Source organism: Arachis hypogaea, chromosome 14 (assembly GCF_003086295.3).
Source record: "Arachis hypogaea cultivar Tifrunner chromosome 14, arahy.Tifrunner.gnm2.J5K5, whole genome shotgun sequence".
Lineage (NCBI taxonomy): Eukaryota > Viridiplantae > Streptophyta > Magnoliopsida > Fabales > Fabaceae > Arachis > Arachis hypogaea.
In genome coordinates, this window is record NC_092049.1 from 94,807,301 (window position 1) to 94,832,109 (window position 24,809).

At 34.0% G+C, this 24,809-nt stretch overlaps 2 protein-coding genes and 1 long non-coding RNA gene across 3 annotated transcripts; 1 reads left to right on the plus strand and 2 right to left on the minus strand.

Annotated features, from left to right (window-relative positions):
- Window positions 1-233: 233 nt before the first annotated feature.
- LOC112742774 (wall-associated receptor kinase-like 20) lies at window positions 234-8,822 on the minus strand. The gene is made up of 3 exons (XM_072214306.1): window positions 7,907-8,822; window positions 1,887-1,958; window positions 234-1,594 (listed from the first exon to the last, which is right to left on the minus strand). Exons 1-3 carry the CDS (start codon window positions 8,739-8,741, stop codon window positions 498-500), a joined length of 2,004 nt encoding a protein of 667 aa, XP_072070407.1. The 5' UTR covers window positions 8,742-8,822; the 3' UTR covers window positions 234-497.
- LOC112743525 (uncharacterized) lies at window positions 2,780-5,457 on the plus strand. Its single transcript, XR_003172000.2, has 2 exons — window positions 2,780-2,947; window positions 5,168-5,457. It is a non-coding gene; the product is annotated as an uncharacterized lncRNA (long non-coding RNA).
- Window positions 8,823-9,175: 353 nt separating the features above from the next.
- LOC112742775 (uncharacterized) lies at window positions 9,176-12,461 on the minus strand. The gene is made up of 2 exons (XM_072214307.1): window positions 12,005-12,461; window positions 9,176-11,910 (listed from the first exon to the last, which is right to left on the minus strand). The coding sequence occupies exon 2, from the start codon at window positions 11,681-11,683 to the stop codon at window positions 9,218-9,220; it is 2,466 nt and encodes an 821-aa protein (XP_072070408.1). The 5' UTR covers window positions 11,684-11,910; window positions 12,005-12,461; the 3' UTR covers window positions 9,176-9,217.
- Window positions 12,462-24,809: the final 12,348 nt, after the last annotated feature.

The window sequence follows — 24,809 nt, forward strand, 5'->3', positions numbered from 1 at the left end:
GTCGAATAACCATTCTACAAATGAGAATATCTTTATCTCTTTATGAAATAACATCTATATATGCTATAATCCACCGTTATATTATATAGGCTTCTGTCGTACAATTTCATAATAATCTAATCAAATTACATTCATTGGCTATTCTCATAAGCAACCATTATAAGATTAATTGTCACCGACTGAGTTTGATTAGCTAGCCCTGCAATTAAAATAAGAAACTTGAAAATTTTCAAAGCTAAAATAATAATTCTTACTAGGAACACATACATTAACTCTTGGTTTCGTAGAATAGTATTATATGTAAATACATGGCTTGTCTCATGACCAACTCATAATACATTTAGTACCAGAGGCAATGTTGACTTGAATCAAAATAAGTTCTACATCCCATTCAATAGTAAATGAGATGTGTAACGGACTATAATTCAAATAGCATGGTTTTTTTTATCTTCATTTAGAAGTGTCGGTGTCTCAAGGGGAATAGGAGCATAGTAAGTCTATAATTTGGATTTGAAACCTTGACCCTTAACAACATTAATAAGGTATTCAATTTCATCAGAAACCTCTTTCATGGAAGGCCTTTTTTGCCTCTGATCATCCAAGCATGAAGCTGCAAGATAACCCAAAGATTTCATAGTTTCCAGTTCCACATTGCTAGATCCATCTTTAAGCAACGGATCAAGAACCTCCATAAGCCTGTCCTCAACTATTTTCTTCTTAGCATACACTGCCAAGTTCACATTCTCTTCCTCCCTGTTAAAGTCAATAGCCCTCTGAGCAGTGAGTAGCTCCATTAACACAACTCCAAAGCTATAAACATCACTCTTATCGGTCAGTTGAAAGTTTCGGTAGTATTCCGGATCCAGGTATCCAAGAGTCCCCTGCGCGCTTGTAAAGATATGACTCTTGTTTTCTTCAGCTAATTCAACAAGCCTAGACAAGCCGAAATCAGAAACCTTGGCATCAAACTTGTCATCAAGAAGAATATTGCTAGATTTTACATCTCGGTGGTAGATTGGGGGCACGGCCGCAGAGTGAAGATATGAAAGTCCTTCGGCTGTTTGGTGTGCGATTTTTAGTCTTGTGTGCCATTTAAGTGGTTGCCTTTCGCCTACTCCGACCAAAGGGAGACGATGGAGGTAATCAAAGAGTGTCCCATTAGAAACATACTCATAAATTAGTAAAGGGTGCTCTAGCTCCAAGCAACAACCAAGGAGTCTCACTAGGCTTCTATGGTTAACTTGGCAGAGTACCCTAACTTCATTTTGGATTTGATCAATGCCTTTTGTGCTTCCAAGCTTGGCACGCTTGATGGCAGTTATGGATCCGTCATCAAAGGTGCCTTTGAACACTTCGCCGAAGCCACCAGAGCCGATGAGGTTTTCTTCCGCGAAGTTGTTGGTTGCTTTCCTGATCTCTCTGCCCGTGAAGATCCTTGATGACAATGGAGTTGCTTTGGCACTTGTGATTATTTCTTTCTTCTTTTTGTTCATGGTTCTCTTTGCTTTTTTCTTCATTTCAATTTGCTTCTTGTATAAAAGGGCTCCAATTACTACTGCAATGGTGATTATTCCACCTAAGGAAGCAGCCACAGCTGAAAACAACAAATTTTAGGAATCTCAATTACAAAAAAGAAGTGGTGTGATTTGAATACAAATAAATGTCTGTATGCAGTCTATAATTATATCTAATTATAAAAATGTTCAAAAGACGTATTGCTTTTAAAGAAAAAAGTTGTATTTATAAAAAAAAGAAAGAAAGAAGTTAGCATATTTATCACAAAAAGAATTTAAAAAGAAAAAACAAGGTTAGCTCAATGCATGGGAGCCATTAACCATAGTACAAAAGTGAGCTTTTATTTGATAATAGATAGAAGGCATCAATACCAGCCATGGCCATTTTCTTTTTCTGCCGAGCTTTGCAGCGGGTACCCTTTTCATGTCCTTTGCACTTTTTATCTAAAATTTCAACCATTTTTTCAAAGTGAAAATTAGCAAGGAATTGGAATTAATTAATCAAAAATATTTAATAACCAAAAAATTTTAGTTAAAATTAGTCAGAATTTATCTTGTAATAATTAATAAATATTAAATAAGATAAATTTTGATTTTTTTTATTTTTTTAATATTACTGTTAATTAATAACATTCTTTTAGCTCTAATTGTTTTCTTGCTATATATATTGTAGGAATGAGTCCAAGTTTAAACTTAGGATTTGATATGCATACTACCTAAATTACTTATAATTAACTTGTACGGTTAATCGAAAAAATATTTTGCACTAATACTTAGTGAGTAATAATTAAAAATTCTAATTCATTCTCCTAATTATCCTGTTAATGTGTCACTGTAACAAAAGTATTCGATCCACCATTATATTTTACCCCAAATAACTTGTAAACTGAAATATATAATCAATTATCAATTGACAATATAATATAAGCCTCTTTTATACTAAAACTATATATGTCAACCCAGCCCTAAGTTCTAACTGTAATGCCATTATTCTTATATATAAGTAGCCAACGAAGCATCTGTAAATCCTATAAAATTAGCAAATAATTAATCAATAAATTAAATTTTAATTAGAAAAATTAAGAATGCAAAACTAATATCAAAATAAGATAAAATTTTTTAAAACGAGAATTTTGATACTAATTTCAAAAATTTGGTCCAAAATTAGACTGGAAGAGCCGAACCGACTGAACCGGAGCACAAATCAAACCCGTAGACTCAACTGGACCCACTCTTAAAAAGGGGACAGAAGCATTTTCTTCCCCATTATCATCATAAACGCTGAACAGCGTTGAGAAGGAAGAAGAACTTCCCTAACCATCATCAATTTTCCAATTACCATAACTCCCCCGTTTAAGCTCCGATCGCCGCATTGTTCGCGGCCACGCGTCCAGCGCGTTGAGCTCTACATTTCTGTCGGATCAATTTTACCGGTAAATTCCATTTTCGTTTCAGAATCTCTATCCCCTTTCTCACGGTGAAATTGAACCCTTGTGATGAAATCTTGCCCAATTTAGTGTTTTAGGTTCGATCTAGCTTCCGAAACTTATTGGGCTTGAGTTATTATGCGTATGGGTACGGTAAGAACAACTTAAATGCTAGTCAATTTTGATTTTATTATGAAGAAGCTGAATTTGGAATATATATGTGAATTAGGTGTGAATTAAGTTTTTATATATGCTTTGGAATTGAAATGTGAACATTTGGAGGCTTGGTGGTGATTGAAGCTAAGCTTGTGGCTGGTTACTCTAAGCTTGAGGGACTGTTTTGTAGCTTGTGAGGCTGCCTTGGAGTGATCGGTCAATATATGGTTTAGGTTTCGATATAAGGTTGTGTGAAAACTTAGGCTAGAGCATTATAGGATAGATTGGAATGGTTTGATATGTTAAATGGTTAGTGTTTGTGATATTGATGAATAAATTGATATGGTATGGTGTTGAGTAATTAATAATGGGAATTAAAAGTATGTATGTGTATATGCTTGTATGTTGGTGATGAATGAAGGATGATGATTTTGGCAAGGTAATGGTGTGGTTGAGATAGTAAATGATATAATTTGGTCTTGTTGGTATTGACTTGATAATTAGTGTTGTAATGAGGATTGAAGATTTTCATGAAAATGGTATGAATGAGTATGTGTAGCAATATGTGGTTTGTGGCTAAATTGGTAAATTGGATGGAATATGATGTTATTGAGCTAAGGTTATTAGAATTGTTGTGTTATGGTTAAGGGTTGATTGTGTTGATGGTTGTGGTATGCTAAATTGGGTGGAGAAGAGGTTTGAAAGGAAAATGTGATTTTGGTGGTTTTGGTAAAAAGTTGATTTTGAATGAATTTTGGGAGTCCATAACTTGCTCCTCAAATTTTGGATGGAAATGTGGTTTGTTTCAAATGAAATGTGGTTTTGCAAACTTTTGAACGATATATATTTTGTGAAAAACGGAATTTCGTAGAGGAAGTTATGGACGATTGAAGTTTAGGGTGAAAACTGTGTTGGCAGGATATCAAAACTAGTTTGTAGCAGCTTTATGGGCATTCTGCCAATTTTTGGAAAACGTACATCCACGCGTACGCGTGGCGTGGCATTTTATCGACGCATACGCGAGTAGCCATGCGTGCGCATGAGAAGACAATGCGCATAATCACGCGTACGCATGACTCACGCGTACGCGTGACGTGCTATTCTCACCACGCGTGCGCGTGACCTCTGTTTGCTGCAAAACTTGATTTTTGGTGTTTTAAACCAGATTTTCACTTCTAAACCTCCATTTTTCTCTCTTTTAGATTTAGGGTATAGTACTAAGTCCAATAGCTAATTGGAGCTAGAAAAATAAGATAACTTGGAGATGAAGTAAGAGGTAAAATAATGAGTTATATGAAGGAGATGAGAATGTTAAATGAAGTTTATGCTATGGCTTGATAAATGATTATATATTGATTATGAAAATGTAATGGCTTATGAATGATGATATCTGAGATACGAGTTTTTTTGGATAAGAACTGTGGCTTGCCACTACGTGTTCCAGGTTGAATCTCGATACTCTGTTGACCCTACGTCGTAAGGTTGACCGGATACGTATAAATTCCCGGGTATAGATAGCCCCCATTGAGTGATTTGAATGATGAATGAATGTAAAATCTATGCATAGACTCATGGGGATGCGCGACGGGGGACAGTCTAAGGTTTTCGGACTTGTCGGGTTGGCTGGATAACCGACAGATGTGCCTCATCAGCCATAGGACAGGCATGCATCATGTGCATTTGTTTGTTTTGGTTGTTATGCACTACTTGGGATTGCCTAACTGAACATATGTATCCTGCTACTTGTATACTTGCTACTTGCACTATCTGCTTCTTACTTGTGTGTGAATCTGTTTGGTTATTTGTCTCTGCTGAATTATGGATGACGGAGGGACGGAGGAATGGTGAATTGGTTAAGTGTTAGGTGTTAGGTTTAAGGCAAGTGAGTATAGTATACTTAGAATATCTACCCCTATTTATGGCTTTTACTTAGCAATTAAGTTCTATAATTGTATGACGAAGTTCTAGGATTGCCTCTGACATTTCCAGGACCTTATTTATTATACGCGTGGCACCTTTACCATGCTGAGAACCTCCGGTTCTCACCCCATACTGTGTTATTATTTTCAGATGCAGGTCGAGAGGCTCCTCGCTAGGCGTCTGGATTCTGGAAGCGGAGTAGTCCTGGGTGTATTTTGGGCTTTATGATTGTGTATATATGACTCATGTACTTAGCTTGTTCCCCAAGAATCTTGCTTATTTTGTTCCTCATAGAGGCTACAGGAGAGCTAGGGGCTTGATTTTGTATTTTGGGTGTTGGGATATATATATATATATATATATATATGTAAATATTCTCTGGCCAGCCTTGGTTTCGCAGGCTGAGTCAGGAGCTAGTTCCTCTGTATTATTGGCACTCTTATGACTCTCTACTTATTCCTACCCTTAGCTTTTAGGTTTCTTAGCACGCAAGTAATCTTTCCTCTTGAGCGTTGCGCTTTTTATCTTCCGATTTTGTTTCACCCATTTTTCAAGACTCCTAATATATTATCTCTTTTCACTATTATATGTATATTTTAACTGGTTAGAGGTCCGTAACACCACACTACCTCTGTTCTATGACTTAAGCGTAAAACTCTGTGTAATAGGGTGTTACACAGCTTATATAGGTTGTATTTAAAAGTGAGATTGAGACCTAGAGATAAAAATTAAAAAATAAAAAAAAAAGAGATAGAGATTAAATTAAAATTTTTGTATTGTGTTTAGTATAAAATATATAGGAATGAATTATGTTTTAATATCATGTTTGATTTAAGATAAATATAAACACTAAGAAATAAATTTAAAAATTAAAAATTTAAATAAAAATATTTTAAAAAAAATATTACTAAAACTTTTCAGTTTTTGTCCTTAAAAAATTTAGTTTTCATGTGTCTCCACTTTTTAAAAATGCTAAAAAAAAACTAAACTTGTGTATTACAAATTAAAATTAAAATTTTAATTTTCGTCTCTCGTTATCAAATACAATACTTAGTTCAAATCCTCTGTTTTCTATCCTAGTTCTAGAAAACAAACATAACCATAGGGTTATACTCAATTTACTCCTAGGTTTTGCTAACAAATTGTCCTCATTAAGATACATACTTGCTAGAAATACAAAAAGGGAATTTTATTGAAAATAAGAGATTTTAAATTTTTAATGTCATAAAGCATATCAACATTTAATATTTTTTTCACTAAAAGCTTTTTTTTTTAATTTTATATTTTCTTAGAGAATTTTCTTTTCTTGATTAAAATATATAATATAACTAGCTATACCTAATTAACATAAAAAATTCTATTTATATACTAAAATTAACTATTATATATTATATAAAAATATATTTAATTTATTTTTTAATATATATTTTATATTAATAATTGATTTTAATATACGTCTAACATAATTGAATCAATATTACCAATAGTTTTGCATATACTTTAGTATTATAATTGTTATAAACTTTCTAAAGCATGGATCAATTGAACACAAGAAAAAGTGTATTAATAATTTGGATTTAACTCAACACTGTTCTAAGAACAATAGAACATTGATTAAGAGAGTTAAAGTAAAAAAATTTACTTTTTATTTTAATATAATTTTAAGAAAAAAGGACAATAGGTTATTGACCTTTTGATTCATGGACATTTAAGTTCTCGAAAATTTGAAAATACATTTAAGTCAATGACCTTTTTAAAATTTGAACATATTGATACTTCATATTCATTTGGATATGTCAGACCCAACAAAAAATCAAATGTGACTCTCGTTGTACTGACTTGGTTGATACGAATACACATGTGAGAGAATTTTTAAAATGAGACAAATTAGACCCAAAGATTAATATGTCCAAATTTTGAAGAAATCAGGGACTTAAATGTATTTTTAAATCTTCAGAAACTTAAATGTCCGCGGATCAAAAAGTCAAGAATCAATTTCACCTTTTCTTTAATTTCAATGTATTTAATGTATTAAAAATTTAAAAAATAAACTCCAAATTAGTCCTTAAAGAATTTTAAATCGAACACTTTGATCTCTAACAAATTTTTATTAAATAGACGTCTTTGATAATTATTCTCGTCGAACAAATTGGTCTCTCCATTGTTTTGAAAAATAGGCTAATTTGTCTTTATATATAATAATATTTTTTGGACTTAATTGTCTTATAAACAAATTTGTAAGGACTTATTTGTTTAACACGGATAGAAAATATTTTATTAAAATTGATTGAAAAATCAATCTTTCAGACAAGAATAATATTTAGGACTTTTAGAAAATAATAGTTTATTGAGAGACTAAAGTGTCCTATCATAAATTTTTTAGGGACTAATTTAAATGTTTATTTTTTTAAAAATTTACGTTTTTATTAATAATCATGCTATGTGTATACTGAAATTGACAACTAGTATAAAATATATGTTAAAAAATAAAATATATATTAAAAATAAATTAAATAATAATATATTTATATATAAATATATAGTGACTAATTTTAATGACTAATTCTAATATACACTTAATATTTATTTTAACTAAAACCTTTTCTTTATAGTATCCTAATCAAGTATAAACACAAAAGGTAATTAGGTTCTTATTTTTTAACTATAGCAATTTTTTTATTTTAGAAGAGTAGTTACAATTTGATCGTGTTCTAACATACATATAGCTGATTATAATATTTAACGACGAAAAATACTAAAAGGCTATTAATATTTATTATTTTTTTCATTATTTTTAGTTATTAATTTATTTTTTTATTTAATAATTCAAGTGATAATTTTAGTTCTCGCTTTTAACAGGCTTGAGCTTGAATTTAGCTTTCAACATACTTGAAATTTGACTCTGAACTTGAGTTTGAGCTTGACCTCGACCTCCTAGACCTTGACATAACCCACTAGCAGGATCCCACTTGAAGCCAGCAATGCACAAGCACCTTTGCACCCCACCACTTGTGGGACCCACTCCACACTTGGAATTCAACAATGCATTGCAATCCATTGGCCCCTTACAAACCGGTTCCTGTGGTGCCACCCACTCAATTGCAACCCCTAACTCCGGCCACCCCTTCCCTGGTGTCCCTGACACACCGTTAAAGTCCACAAAACTCTGATACGCCGCACAACCACCACTACCGCGAACTCGAACCTCGTACTCCTTGTGGGGCCCACCGGTTTTGTAGGCACAACAAGTTGGCACGCGCTCGCACGCGTAGGCATCTTTATGGTCCTTAATGTAACTGTGGCACGGGCTACTTGCGGAGCAGTCGAGTGGCGGTGCGTGAGGCGCGTTGATGGTACAATTCAACAAAATGATAGTGTTGCCGGTGGCAATGGCAAAAGGAAGGGTTTCATTGAGGCGAATGCCTTCACAATGGAAGTCCGTCGATACACACGCGCTTCTATCCAGTGTGGCAGGTTGGATTATGATATGGCGGGTTGTCGGGTTGATGGACTTGATCATGTAGGATGACCCGGCAAGTGCATCGAACCACAATATGCCTCCGATGCACCGGATTTTATAACTCGGGTCACCGCAGTCCGGTCCGGTGCTTAACGGATATGGAACTGGGTGTGGGCCACAATTGACACACTGGCGCGTGGCAGTGCATGACAGCAATAGTGCTGCAATTGTGGCTATTAGCGTAGTAATTTTATGTTGTTTCATTAAAAAGCAATAAGTGTTGAAACCGGCCACAGAATTGTAAGAAGAAAGCAATAGTTGTTTTATATGCTCATGTTGCTAGTTGCTACATATACATTATTTTTTAAAATATCAATTTAAAGAAAAATTGAGTAGAAATGGTTTTGGAAGATAAATAATACTAGTTTGCTATGGTACGTGGGGGAACGTGAAGTTTATTTTGTTGCGTTTTTCCAAAAATATTGTGTATTTTCATGGACAAATACAGATGTAATTCCTACTATTCAGAGTATATGATTCACAATGAAGTGAATGGCAGAACTATATTAGTGGACTCTGGGAAACATTACATGCATCTACGCAATGGCGGAACCAGAAATTTCATAAGAGGGGGGCCAATTAAATATAAAATATAACAAAAAATTAACAAAATATGATTTGTAGCATATATATCAAAAAAATAATTATATTATATAAAAGTCAATGTTCAACTACATACTTTAAGATTTTGATATTTTTAAACTTGCTCGACGATGCTTCATGGAACTAAAATCATCAATTATCATCTCTGAAGTGAATTTTGAAGCAATTTCCTTTTCAATATATACAATCATACAATCTGCTAAAAATTCATCTTCCATCTTGTTTCGAACCCTTGTTTTAATAATCTTCATAGCTGAAAAGGCTCGTTCAGTTGTTGCTGTTGTCACAGGAAGAGTCAAAACAAGACGAATTAATCTATCAATTAAAGGATATATATTTGATTTTCCTGTCTCTGTCAATTTTTGACACAATTCAGCAAGAGTAGACAAATTCTGAAAATCTGGAGCTTTAACCACATCAAGTTCATAATGTTGTAACTCATAATCCAATTGAATCTTTTCTTGCTCAGAAAAATCTAAAGAATAGAAATTCTTTACAAGATTGCATATGTTGCAAACACTGAATAACTTGAAAGCATCTTTAGGATCTAGAGATGTACTCAGTATGAGGAGCTCGGTTGCTTGCTCACTAAATCTACTATTTAGCTCTTTCAATTGAAAATCTATCACGCTAGTAAAAATGTCAACACGATAGTGGTGTTCAACAGTGACAACATCCTTTTTACGACGAGACCGAATTATGTCACTAAAAGAAGCACCCATATCAGGTATCTGAATAGCATGATCATTGCAGAAAGAACTAACTTTCTCCAAAAGTGCTCCCCAACTACTATCTCTTAACTGTTGAATCAATGACTTTGTACTAGAAACCAGATGCATAGCATTCAAAATGTCTTGAGATTTTTGTTGCAATGCTTGACAAAGTTTATCAGTGATTCCCATGATTTCTTTCATCATATGCAAAATGAAAACAAAATCAAATGATAATAAAGATTTAAGAGCATAAGTAGCATCACCACGTTGAGAATATGTAGATCCATTAGTAGCCAAATCTTCCAGAACTGAAGTTGTTGCTCCAAACATACGTAAAAGGCTACAAATTGAGTTGAAGTGAGAGCTCCACCTGGTATCTCCTGATCTTTTTAATGTGCCAATTTGATTTGCTCCTCTTCCTGTTTCAATTTGATTAGTTGCAACTAAATGGGAAATTTCAGTTGCATAAGCAGATCGTAATTCATCATTGCGTTTGCAAGAAGAGCACACAACATTGATAATATTACTCAAACTTTGGAAAAAAGCATGAACATCAACAACTTCTTTAGCCGCAGCAACAAGAGCTAGCTGTAATTGATGAGCAAAGCAATGAACATAATATGCATAAGGACATTCTTGAATAATTAAAGCTTGTAACCCTTTCCACTCTCCACGCATATTACTAGCTCCGTCATACCCTTGACCTCGAACATTTTGAATGTTGAGATTGTGATGAGATAATGCAGAACAAATCTCTTGTTTTAGAGTAGCAGAAGTAGTATCTTTGACATGAACAACATCTATTAGCCTTTCTTTGACAAATCCATGCTTATCAACAAATCTAACAACAAGTGCCATTTGTTGTCTTCTAGATTCATCTCTAGCTTCATCAACAATCAAACAAAACTTTGCATTACCAATCTCATTGCGAATTTCATTTTGCACCTTTCTAGCAAAAACATGTAGAATTTCCTTTTGAATAGAAGGTGATGTGTATATTGCATTTTGAGGAGCATTATCCAAAACAACTGCATCCACTTCTTTATTGTAAGAAGCTAATAATTTTAACATTTCAAGAAAATTTCCTCGATTCTGAGACTCATGACTCTCGTCATGTCCCCTAAAAGCACAAGCTTGAAACGTTAACCATTTGACAGTATCAATAGAGGCTTTAAGACGCAATCTATTGCTTAAAACTTGTTGTGAGCTTTGCTTAGCCAATACTTTGTCAATGTGACATAATTGATTAAGCAAATCTTTACAAGACTTAACAGCAATATTATGAGGAGAATTAAGAGATTTACCCACATGAGATAAAAATGCACAATCCTTTCCATTATTCACTTTTTTCCAATTGCGAAATCCTCCTGATGTGAATGGACTTGATTTTCTAGAAAATAAATAGCATGGAAGACAAAATGCAGCATCCACTTCTGGCGAATATTCTAGCCAAGAAAAACTCTTAAACCAATGAGCTTTGAAACGACGAGGATGACTTTCTAGACCAGAAAGAGGGTACTCATCCATAATAAATTGATATGGTCCAAACTTTATGTATGCTCTACGGATTTCATCTTGTTGATTGATAGGATAATTCCAAATTTGCGGACGCTTTCCGGGATCACGCATCAATGTATCAATATTAACTTGATCTATTTCAGTCCTTGCTATTTTGGAAGCAGGGGGTTGAATATCTTGCTCAACAAGTTGTGTCACAGGTTGTTCAATAATATTTTGAACATTACTCAAAGAATCTAAAGCTGAATTTTGTTCATCATATATTCTCTCTTTTCTCTTGAAAAATGAGTGAATTGTTTTCATCTTTGACATTTTTAACTTAACTTGAACTATCTAACAAAAAAAAAACAAAAATAATTGCATATATATTATTTTCTTAAAAAAAAATATTAAACCTATTGAGCAATAACAAATAATTTTAGAAACACAAAAATATAATAACCAAAAATAAAGTTATTGATTTACCTGATTATTTTTTGTTCCAAGTCTCACAAAAAAATAATTCTATTGAGTTTTGTCCTCACTTCAATCTTTGAACACTGTCCATTATAAAAAAAATAAATTAATTATTTTAAATAAATAATGTAAATAATACTTGACATTGTCATTAACTTAAAAAAAATTGAAATATACCTCTTTGAATCTTTGTTGTGCATTTAATGGTTAATATTTTGTTGTTCACTTCTCTTCAATGGTTTTTCTTCATATGTCTTGTTTTGGTATGGAAAGAAAATTAGAATGAGAAGAGTAGAAGACCAAAAGTTTGGGAATCACTAAAAGAGAGAGAAAAGTGGCGCTATGCCTATGATAGTTTGAAACAAATATTTGAAAAATGTACTAGGGTTACTTTAATTAATAGTATGGGCTTGGGCTAGTATAATAGAACCATTTTTATTAATTATTAGAATGGGCTATTTGTTAACAAGAACAACAATAATTCAAATATCTAATACATAATGCAGTTTTTAGTTTTTTTAATTTATAAAATTTTGTAAGTTATATTTTTTTAATATTATATATAAAAAAATTTAATATTATTAATTATTACTATTTACTATTTTTTTTAAAAAAATTTGGGGGGGACCATGGCCACCTTAGGTCCCCCCGTGGATCCGCCACTGCATCTACGCATCTTGTTTTAGGTTTGCCCAAAGTCAGATATATATTTCGGTTATTAAGGAAGATATGCAGGTTTACTTCTCAGCATGGATGCGACATTATTGCTAATCTTATTATCAACATTCAAAAAACCCTTTTATCTAGTCTCCTTTACAATGCATTTAGACTTGGTTTGATAAAAAGATTTTAAAGAGATGTTGCAATTTGCAAATATTTCGTTTTGTACTTGCTAAATTAAAAAATCATATATTTAAATTTATAACTTTTAAAAATTAAAAATGTTTTTCAAAATAGCTAAAAAAAATAGTGATCTTCCTCAATTCATAGAAGTTTGAAATAATCCTGTGCCATTTTTAATAATCTATTTTACCAACCAGTTTCTCTAGAAAATCAAATTTTTTTAGCTAACAATTAGTTAATAAAGTAGTACATAGACAAAAGTTCGGAGAAAAAAGAAAAATAAAAGAAAATAGAATTTTTAAAAAAATAAAGATTAACTAATTATTAATTGAAAACAATTGATTCCATTTCTTTCTTTATCGAATATTTTTCATCCACATGATATTCATGTGTTTATTGCATTCAGGTCTTGAAAGAAAAGAGAAGGAAGAAAGGGAATCAAAACGAGAGATCCAAACTTTGATGCCATCTACACACTATATAATGGATTACCAAGATATTGCCTTGGAGATATTACGTTTTACGGATTTGAGACTTGTAATCTAACAGGGACGGTTGGTGTATACACACAAGCAGAAGATTCATATAACGTAACCTACGGATTGAAAATTTTTGTTTCCGTTTTGACTTCTTTTTTTTTTTTAATTTTTTTGGATCGTCATTTTTTATGTTAGTAAAAATATTTTTGTTATTTAATTTTTTAATTAAAGTAAAAAAATTTATTTACTCCATCAGTACTCAAAATACATAAATATTTTTTTAATTCTTTATCGTTTGCAGAAACCTTTTTAATTATAGTCAAGTTTATACTTATTCTTCCTATTATTGCTTTTTAGAACATTCATTTTAAATATCAATACATTATTTGATGAATACTTCTTGAAACTAGCTAAAAAGATCTTGTCTCACACTACATTACATTATATCTTGTTCAACTTCATAAATCATGTGACAACTAATATAATTTAAAAATATAAATAATACATTTCAAAAGATAAATATAAATAAGAATCATAACCAATATAATTTATGTATATAAAAAAGTTTTTAAATTTATCATGTTAAAATAATTTATTTCTTAGATAAAAAAAATTTATTTTACAAAAATATAAGTTGTCATTTTTCAATGTTAACAGGGCTCTATGAAAAAGAGAGAGCTAAATGCATAAAGAGATGAAGAACTTAAGGATTTGAAAAAATTACTGTTTTGGCTTTTGATTTTATTTATTTGCTTATTGAAGAAAAAGAGAAAAAGAAAGAGAAAAAGAATGGATGTCTAGATCTCCCACCAAACTTGTTACTAACTTCAACTCGTTCTTACAAATTTCTTAACAACTACCTTTTAATCTGAATCTTAACTTAGAAGAAAGAGAGAGCATTATAGAGGATGTTGCTTTACCTTTTATTTTTTCTTTTTTGATTTTTTTTTTCTATTCTTTATTCCTAAATTTTATAAAAATGACACTTGAATGAATACTCCACGACTATTGGAATGTATAAAATATAATCTATTTTGAATATACCATTTGAAACTGTTCTTGTGTAGATGAACTTCTGAAATATATCTTGTCTTAGAGAAAATTGAACTTGCCTCTTCGTCTCCAAAGGAAACGTTCAAGTCAGTATGTATTTAAGGAGTTAATACTCAAATTGGCCCCTAAAATTTGACCCCGACTCAATTTAGCCCTCAAGGTTTCAATTGACTCTAATTGTACCCTGAAATTTTGACCCGCGCCTCAAATTGGCCCTTATATCATTTTTCATCACCGAAGAGCTGACGTGGCAATTTTAAATGACACCTAGCAGTCTCAAAACGACGCCGTTTTACTGTTGGCGCCGAAATCCTTAGAAACGACGTCGTTGACATGAAAAAAGGGGTTAAATGAAATCCAAACATTAACCACTTCAAAAGTGAAACCTAATTGACCATTTCTCTTCCTTCTCTTCCCGTCGTATACGTTCTCGTCAGAGAAGCACCATGGGTGTCACAGTAATGGAGGTTTGAAGATTTTCTTACTTGTTTCGCTCCCATAGTGAAGATTAATTACCTGAGAGTCATCTTTTGAAAAACAGGTTAGTAACAAAAACACTACTCTCAACTACCATGCTATGTTTTTCTCAAAATATTGGTTGTGGATTGTTTTTCATTTTTTTCAGTCTACTTCATCAGTAAAACTTTGGGAGAATGTGGTTGATTATGGTTGTTGATGATGATAGAGTTTTTGTTTATTAGGGTTTAATTTTTTTGCATGCGTGTGACTGTGATCAACTGAATCATTCAGTTTTTTGTCCGTTTGAGCAGTCTTTGATTCTTTATATTCCATTTTAAAATAACAATTTTACACATTCATATCCTATTTTAATTTAATTGTTGACTGGGTAATTTCTTTTAAAAATAAAGGATTTTTTGTGCTGAACATTGTCTGCATCAATGACCACCATGAGTGTTTTATTATACATCTGAAATTAAGTGATAATCATAAACTGAACTTCTTGATTTTTCTTAGACATTGACATTAGTACTATGGCTTGGAGGTGTCGTTGATGATCATATTCAAGATTTCAGTGTATTTATATATTAAAATGGGATCCTTGAATTCCCGTCCCTCGACTAATGAACACACCTGACAATTTTGCTTTCATGTGTTTCCTTGTTCCTTCTTGTATTATTATTTACAAGAGTACTGATATAGTGGAAATGGAGTACTGCATTATGTAACGATCATAACAAGAATATAATTTTGATAAAAAAATTCTACTTTTATATATGAATTTTAAGGGTGTGATTACTAGTTGGAATATAATTTTGCTTAATGAACACACTTGACAATTTTGTTTTCATGTGTTTCCTTGTTCCTTCTTGTACTATTATTTACAAGAGTACTGATATAGTGAAAAGGGAGTACTACATTATGTAACGATCATAACAAGAATATAATTTTGATAAAAAAAATTCTACTTTTATACATGAACTTTAAGGGTGTGATTATTAGTTGGAATATAATTTTACTTAATGAACACACTTGACAATTTTGCTTTCATGTGTTTCCTTGTTCCTACTATTATTTACAAGAGTACTGATATAGTGAAAAGGGAGTACTGCATTATGTAATGATCATAACAAGAATATAATTTTAATAAAAAAATCATACTTTTATACATGAACTTTAAGGGTGTGATTACTAGTTGGAATATAATTTTGCTTAATGAACACACTTCACAATTTTGCTTTCATGTGTTTTCTTGTTCCTTCTTATACTATTATTTACAAGAGTACGATATAGTGGAAAGGGAGTACTGCATTATTATGTAATGATCATAACAAGAATATAATTTTGATAAAAAAAAAATCCTACTTTTATACATGAACTTTAAGGGTGTGATTACTAGTTGAAATCTTTGAGGGAAGGAATGATTTAATGATTAAAGTGGAGTCTATTTTTTTTCTCAAGAACCCTTCCCTTAAATTTGCTGCATGAGTATTTTAACACGGCACTTGTTAAAAAGAAAAAAAGGCATCTTTTTAAATGCTTAATATTTTCGATAATGCATGTGATAGTTTACTTTTTTGTACTTCCTTAATAAGTTTTTACGAGATTCATTACAAATTACTTGTTCTTGTTAAGATGTGAACATTATATTGTTATTCCATGCATAATTATTGTGCAGATTATTGCATTAAGTGGTACAGCAAATAAGCTGTTAAATGGGAAGTGAAATGGAGTTTTTTTTGCTTCTGGTGTCTGAATTATTCTGCCATTAATTATCCTTGTAAAAAGCATAATCCTTCATGTTTAGGTATTTCAAATACTTGTGACTGTTAGTTATGTAATTGATTGTGTGAAGATTTTAACTTCTTTGTTCTACTTTGGCAATCAGTTGTGAAAAATTTTTGCCCTTTTATTCTCTTTTCTTTTTTTTAGATAGGACAATGAGTTTCTCTTATTTGCTTTTCCACTTAAAGATTGAAAATAATACTCATTGGTTTTAACAATAATTAAAACGCAGATCAAGCTGGTATGTTTTGTTGAAGGTTTCCTGTTTTTATTATTATTATGGTTAAAGATACCTGGTCTCCTAGTCCCTATTCATTCTGGCCATTCATAAAGTAAAAGGGATTATACTTGTTTCATTATATTCTGTGAAGTATTGGCAATGTTGGGTAGTGTTGTATAGCATAATAGTTTGATACTTGAGCCAAAGTTGAATTTACTTTGATTAGCAAAGTTGTAATTGTATCCAAATATTGTTGATTTTACTTGCTTTATTCTTTCATGTTTCATGATTAAGGATTGCATGAGACAGATTGAAATTAAACCAAATACCTTTAACAAAATATTCATGTTTTTTAATGGTAGCCAAAACACTTTTAATTGATTAAGTTGTTTAATATATTAGAACTAAGCCCCAACTGAATTGTCTGTAATCTGAATTACTATTTTCAATTTATTGTAGTGTTGTTTTTAATTATTGTATCTCCTGAATCTTATTTATAGATGGGTGAAGGTATAACGATTGTGTATTATCATGGAGGCAGTTTTGTCACCAAACCAAATGGCAGTTGGTTTATGACAATGATCACACTGATGAGTTGACTGGGCTGGATGAGGATGTATTAGATGTATTTTCACTAAGAGAGTACTAAAAGATCCTAGGTTATGATAACATGGTTGAGTATTTGTGGCTTGTTCCTGGTAAACCTATGAAGAGTGGACTGTGAGCACTAAGTCATGACAAAGAGCTAGTAGAGATGTGCTTCTGCAAAGAACAATGGGGAAACAGTGCACATATACTATAAGCATGGAGTTTTCCAACCCATGATAGAGGAAGAAGCACCTGAATTGATAGAGCTAACACCCAATGCCACTGAAAACGTTGTCAAGGGGACCACACCTAGCCCAAAGAATGATACACCAACCATTCCATCCCATATCAAATCATCCATCAACAGCACAAGTGAAGGCCCTTCCAAAGAGGCATCCAAGTCCCTACCAGCATCTGCTTCCATCCCCCTGGTGAAGGAGATACCCCAACCAAAACCAGCACCTAAACCCACACCTAAGCCCAGGCCAGCAACTAAGGAGAAAACTAAGCCTACACCTACGCCCAAACCTGCACCTAATGAGACACCTAAGCCCATACCCAAACCTACACCTAAGCCCAAGTCCACATCCAAACCATCACCTCAACCCAATCCTACATCAAATACAATTAAGTCCGCACCCAAGTCTGGGTCCAAATCCAATCCAACACCCAAATCAGCATCCAAGCCTAATCCAACACCCAAATCAGCCCCCAAATCTAAAGCCACTTCATCCAAATCAATTGATACTTCAACAAGATCCTCTGCTAGACTAAAAGGAAGAGTAGTGGGACAAAAACAAGATACTGGCAGCAAGAAAACCTATATAAGCCTCGATGACAACAATGGCAGTGACAATGATTCACATGACTCGTACAAATCTGCAGAAGACAGCCTATACAAGCCTGGACCACAAGACAGTTCTACTGAATCAGATATTGAAGGTGGTCTTTCGGCAGCTAGGTTGAGGGAATTTAAGTTGAAGCATGCTCCAGGTGCTGCCTGGAAGAAGGGCAAGGAGAAAATATTAGAAGAAGATAACGGTCTGGTTGTGGAGAATTCTAACGAAGAAGTAGATTGGGCGCAAGTGCTGAGCAACAGAGAAAACAACCAAGAATCTTATTATGCATATGATCCAATTCACGATGATTCTAATGGAAACGACTCTTAAAAATTCGAAGAATTGAAAACCCCCCCAAACTCAGATGAGGAGTGGAGTGATGACGATGATGTTGATGATGTGCACCCAATCTTCTCTGAGGGTGGCCGATTCGGTGAACTAAAGCTACAAGTTGGAATGAAGTTCAGTAACAAGAATGAATTTATGAATGCTGTGAGAGAATTCATCATTCAAGAGGGTAGGGAGATTAAATTTAGAAGGAATGAGAGCTACATAGTCAGAGCTATTTGCAAGTGGACAACTGGAGAAGATGAGGATATGGTTAGATGTCCATGGGTTACTTATGCATCCAGGGATTCTGAGGAGACATGCTGGCAATTAAAAACATTTAAGAATGAACACATATGTCCTAGGATGAGCAAAAACAGGGCAGCCAACAAGAGATGGCTTGCTGGCAAGTTGGTAAAGAAATTGAGGAGGTATCCGAGCTTAAAGCACAGTGAAGCTAAAGCATATTTCACGAGAAGGTGTGACCTGGATCTAAACAAATCATCACTAACCAGAGCTTTAATGGATGCAAGAAATATTATTTACGGTGATGCAGCTGCCCAATATGGTTTGGTTAGAGATTATGCAGAAACTCTACTTAAGAGTAATCCTGGTTTAATAGTAAAGATTGGTACATATCTTCAAAGGGATGATACTATATTTGAAAAAATGTATGTATGCCTGGATGGATGTAAGAAGGGTTTTAAGGCTGGCTGCGGCCCACTGATCGGACTCGATGGAGCCTTCTTGAAGACTCAGTTTGGTGGACAAATACTCTCAGCAGTGGCTCAGGATGCCAACAACCATATATATCCAATTGCGTGGGCAATTGTTGATGTTGAGAATAAAGAGAATTGGAGGTGGTTTTTGGACCTGCTGCTTGATGACTTGGGTGATTACATGGCTAACAAATGGGCTTTTATGTCAGACATGCAAAAGGTAAATGAGTAAACGTATTTGTATAATTAACCTCATATATGCTGTGACGACTGTGATTAAAAAAATTTATTTGTATAATCAATTCATACTTGCTGTGAGGACTATGATTAGTAAATATATTCGTTGCGAGGGTCTGTTTGACGTCACTTAATATATTTGGGGGGTCTGTTTGAGGTCACTTAATATTTTTTGGGGGTCTGTTTGAGACACGATAATTGAAATTTCATGTGTTACTAGTTCAGGGTTTGGCTTCAGCAGTAAAGGAGCTCATGCCCAATGTACACCATCGATCTGTGTCTGGCATCTATGGAAGAATTTTAACAAACAATGAAAAGAGCAGGAGTACAGAGGACTATTATGGGAGTGTGCTAGGGAAACAACTCGCCATGGTTTTGATCAGAAGATGGATAGGTTAAAGAGACTCAACGAGGGAGCTTGGGCATATTTGGATAAGTGGCCTAGAGAAGCATGGACTAGGGCATATTTCTGATACGATAAAAAATTGATAATATTTGTAACGATGCTTGTGAGGTTTTTAACTCGAGGATCAAGGAATACAGAGCTAAGCCAATAATCACCTTGTTAGAGGAGGTTCGGATGTTTGCGATGCAGTCTATTGCAAAAAACAAGGTTAAGTTATGCCACCATGTTGGTAAGCTCCCACCAATCCAATATAGTAGATTGCAGAAAATCTGGAAAGAATCTCAAAAATGGATACCGATTTGGAGTGGAGATTAAGAGTATCAAAGATTTGAGATCCACGGTTGGCCTACCAACATGGCTGTTAACTTGGAAAGAGCATATGTACCTGTAGGTTTTGGCAAATAACAGGTACTGAGGTAGCCAATAATTACTTATTTCTATTTATTTGTATCATTTGATTAAACATAGTTTAGATTAGATAGTGACTGATTTGTATTCATTTAAGTGTTGTTATTTGTTTAACTATTTTATTTGTCTTTGGTAATTGGTCTCTATTTAAAAAGATTATTGGATAATGTTTCACCACATCTATCTTCGTAGGCATGCCGTGTGTCCATGCATGTGCAGCCATCTCCAAGATAAATCGAAATTCTGAGGATTTTTGTCATCATTGGCTGACCATGGAAGCTTATAGAGATACCTACAAGCACTCTCTCAATCCAATACCAGGACAAGATCTTTGGGAGAGAAGTGAACAAAATAGGCCTCATGTACCTAAAATGAAGTGAAAGCCAGGGCCGATAACCCAAAAAAGACGGAAGGATGTTGATGAAGAGCCATCTAGTATTAAGAAGTCAAAAACTGAAACCAAGTTAAAGAGGAAATACAAAGAATTCACATGTACTTACTGTGGTACGAGAGGGCATACAAAGAGAAGTTGCGCTCATAGGAAAGCTGATGACCTTGCTAGTGCCCTTGTTAATGCAGCAGCGGCTGTTGTTGCAAAAGAAAAAGGTTCTAAGGCTGGAGAGACTAGAGATCCAGCAAATGCTGCTACTACTAACACCCAAGCTGCTGAGATTAATGAAAATGCTCCATTAGCACCAGGGCAAGCTGTTGATGATGTAAATGCTTCAGAGATTGATCTCACCCAACCCACTTACTCACAGCCAGAAAATCAGGAACATGTAGTGATTGGTTTCTAATATTTGATTAACTGTTAACTAGTTTGTATTGGTTTATAATACATGAGTAAATGTTGGGTAGATCCAATTGATTGATACTATTTGATAATATATTGCTTGGTTTTTATTGGGTTGTATTGGTCGCTAATTCTGTTAACAATTTCACTAGGTCCCTCCATCAGACCCACCTCCACCTCCACAACAGGTCACAAGGTCTGACAAGCTGCAATCTAAGAGGAAAAAAACTTTCAATGTGGACCCAATGCAAGGAGCAAGTTCTGGGACAGCTGCACGCTTGGCAGAGTTTATGACATTCGTCCCCACCCCGGGCTTCAAACCACCAACAACAAAATAGAAAACGATTTGCAATGTTGACTGGAAGTTGTGTAGAACATATTTTGTAGAGAGCATTTGATCAAACTATGCTCTTTTGATATTTTATTACTATGTTATGTAGAGCAATCTATTTTGGTTTAGGATATTTGAAACTATGTTATCTAGGGTGTTTGAAGTATGATACAGATACTGCTATTACTAATGCTGTGATATTGACAATGATTAATGACTATGAATTACTTTATGAATTACTTATTTGTGGGTCCTCTGTCAAGTGCAAGAACCACAAAAGGTTCTATTAGATTTTCTTTTGTCACTAATGGAAGTGCATACTACATATATAATTATCAGAGCCAGCTCCTGATCTTGTCTTCATATACAGACTCATAACAGCTTGACCGATTTGATCAAACTATGCTCTTCTGATACTTATTTGGTCATAAGTTATACCTCCTCTTTTGTATAATCTCAGTTTTAAAGAATTTTTATAGGATATATCATTACCAAGAGAACATAAAATTCCATTTCTATTTTGTCATTAAATACATAACAATGCTTCATTCACATAACTGACATCACAGTTACATATATTTCATCCCACCTAATCCATAAGCTACAATCACAATTCTAAAAATAATAACAAACACAGACAACATAATATTCCACATTTTTAATATTCTAATTTCAGCTTCAACTGCACTAATTTTCCATCCCAGAGATATTTTTCAATGGTTTTCACTAACTGAACTTTCATTTCTGCCAACTATGGCTTCTTCTTCTTCAACATCTGCCTATTTAAAAAAGCCGCACCATCTCTTACCGGTAGTCTATGGTGCACGAAATTGTGATCTCTGGTAATGGCTCCAAAAACTTGGTGCTCTAATCTCAATTCATAATTTGTCACAACTTCGATACAACTAACCAGCAAGTGCACTGGGTCGTCCAAGTAATAAACCTTACGTGAGTAAGGGTTGATCCCACGGAGATTGTCGGCTTGAAGCAAGCTATGGTCACCTTGTAAATCTCAGTCAGGCGGATATAAAACAGTTATGGAGTTTTCGAAAATAATTAATAAAAGAAGGATAGAAATACTTATGTAATTCATTGGTGAGAATTTCAGATAAGCGCACAGAGATGCTTTCGTTCCTCTGAACCTCTGCTTTCCTGCTGCCTTCATCCAATCAGTCTTACTCCTTTCCATGGCTGGCTTTTTGTAAGGACTTCACCGTTGTCAATGGCTACTTTTAATCCTCTCTGGAAAATGGTCCAAATGCTCTGTCACCGCATGGCTAATCGTCTGGAGGTTCTCGATCATACTGGAATAGGATTTACTATCCTTTTGCGTCTGTCACTACGCCCAGCACTCGCGAGTTTGAAGTTTGTCACAGTCATTCAATCCCAGAGTCCTACTTGGAATACCACAGACAAGGTTTAGACTTTCCGAACTCTCATGAATGCCGCCATCAATCTATCTTATACCACGAAGATTCTGATTAAGAGATCCAAGAGATACTCATTCAATCTAAGGTAGAACGGAAGTGGTTGTCAGGCACGCGTTCATAAGGAATGATGATGATTGTCACGTTCATCACATTCAGGTTGAAGTGCGAATAAATATCTTAGAAGCGGAATAAGTTGAATTGAATAGAAAAACAATAGTACTTTGCATTAATCTTTGAGGAACAGCAGAGCTCCACACCTTAATCTATGGAGTGTAGAAACTCTACCGTTGAAAATACATAAGTGAAAGGTCCAGGCATGGCCGAGAGGCCAGCCCCCATGATCTAAGAACTAGGCATCCAAAGATGTTCAAAGATACAATCCCAGATTCAAAGATATCTAATACAGTAGTAAAAAGTCCTATTTATAATAAACTAGTTACTAGGGTTTACTGAAGTAAGTAATTGATGCATAAATCCACTTCTGGGGCCCACTTGGTGTGTGCTTGGGCTGAGCTTGAAGTCTACACGTGGAGAGGTTATTCTTGGAGTTGAACGCCAGCTTTTGTGCCAGTTTGGGCATTGAACTCCACTTTGCAACTTGTTTCTGGTGCTGGACGCCAGAATTGGGCAGAAAGCTGGCGTTGAACGTCAGTTTGCGTCGTCTAAACTTGGGCAAAGTATAGACTATTATATATTGCTGGAAAGCCCTGGATGTCTACTTTCCAACGCAATTGAAAGCGCGCCATTTTAAGTTCTGTAGCTCCAGAAAATCTATTTTGAGTGCAGGGAGGTCAGAATCCAACAGCATCAGCAGTCCTTCTTCAACCTCTGAATCTGATTTTTGCTTAAGTCCCTCAATTTTAGCCAGAAAATACCTGAAATCACAGAAAAACACACAAACTCATAGTAAATTCCAGAAATGTGAATTTAGCATCAAAACTAATGAAAACATCCCTAAAAGTAACTAGATTCTACTAAAAACATACTAAAAACAATGCCAAAAAGCGTATAAATTATCCGCTCATCACAACACCAAACTTAAATTGTTGCTTGTCCCCAAGCAACTGAAAATCAAATAGGATAAAAAGAAGAGAATATACTATAAATTCCAAACTATCAATGAAACATAGCTTCAATCAGATGAGCGGGACTTGTAGCTTTTTGCCTCTTGAATAGTTTTGGCATCTCACTTTATCCATTGAAGTTCAGAATGATTGGCATCTATAAGAACTCAGAGTTCAGATAGTGTTATTGATTCTCCTAGTTCAGTATGATGATTCTTGAACACAGCTATTTTATGAGTCTTGGCCGTGGCCCTAAGCACTTTGTTTTCCAGTATTACCACCGGATACATAAATGCCACAGACACATAATTGGGTGAACCTTTTCAGATTGTGACTCAGCTTTGCTAAAGTTCCCAATTAGAGGTGTCCAGGGTTCTTAAGCACACTCTTTTTTTGCTTTGGACCTTGACTTTAACCACTCAGTCTCAAGTTTTCACTTGACACCTTCACGCCACAAGCACATGGTTAGGGACAGCTTGATTTAGCCGCTTAGGCCATGATTTTATTCCTTTAGGCCCTCCTATCCACTGATGCTCAAAGCCTTGGGATCCTTTTTATTACCCTTGCCTTTTGGTTTTAAGGGTTACTGGCTTTTTGCTCTTGCCTCTTGGTTTTAAGAGCTTTTGGCTTTTTCTGCTTGCTTTTTCTCTCTTTTTTTTTCTATTTTTTTTTGCCTATTTTTTTCTATTTTTTTTCTGCAAGCTTTGTTCTTTGCTGCTTTTTCTTGCTTCAAGAATCAATTTTATGATTTTTCAGATTATCAAATAACATGTCTCCTTGTCATCATTCTTTCAAGAGCCAACATATTTAACATTCTTAAACAACAACTTCAAAAGACGTATGCACTGTTCAAGCATTCATTCAGAAAATAAGAAGTATTGTCACCACATCAATATAATTAAACTAAGTTCAAGGATAAATTTGAAACTCATGTACTTCTTGTTCTTTTGAATTAAAACATTTTTCATTTAAGAGAGGTGATGGATTCATAGGACATTCAT

What these genes read in the sequence shown, in the direction of transcription:
- LOC112742774 (XM_072214306.1), bottom strand. Translation starts at nt 8,741, where the DNA reads ATGAAACAACATAAAATTACTACGCTAATAGCCACAATTGCAGCACTA. An exon ending in AGTTCAGAGTCAAATTTCAA is followed by an intron (nt 1,959 to 7,906) that starts GTATGTTGAAAG and finishes TTGAAATTTTAG; the next exon opens with ATAAAAAGTGCAAAGGACAT. An exon ending in AAAGAAAATGGCCATGGCTG is followed by an intron (nt 1,595 to 1,886) that starts GTATTGATGCCT and finishes TGTTGTTTTCAG; the next exon opens with CTGTGGCTGCTTCCTTAGGT.
- LOC112742775 (XM_072214307.1), bottom strand. Translation starts at nt 11,683, where the DNA reads ATGTCAAAGATGAAAACAATTCACTCATTTTTCAAGAGAAAAGAGAGA.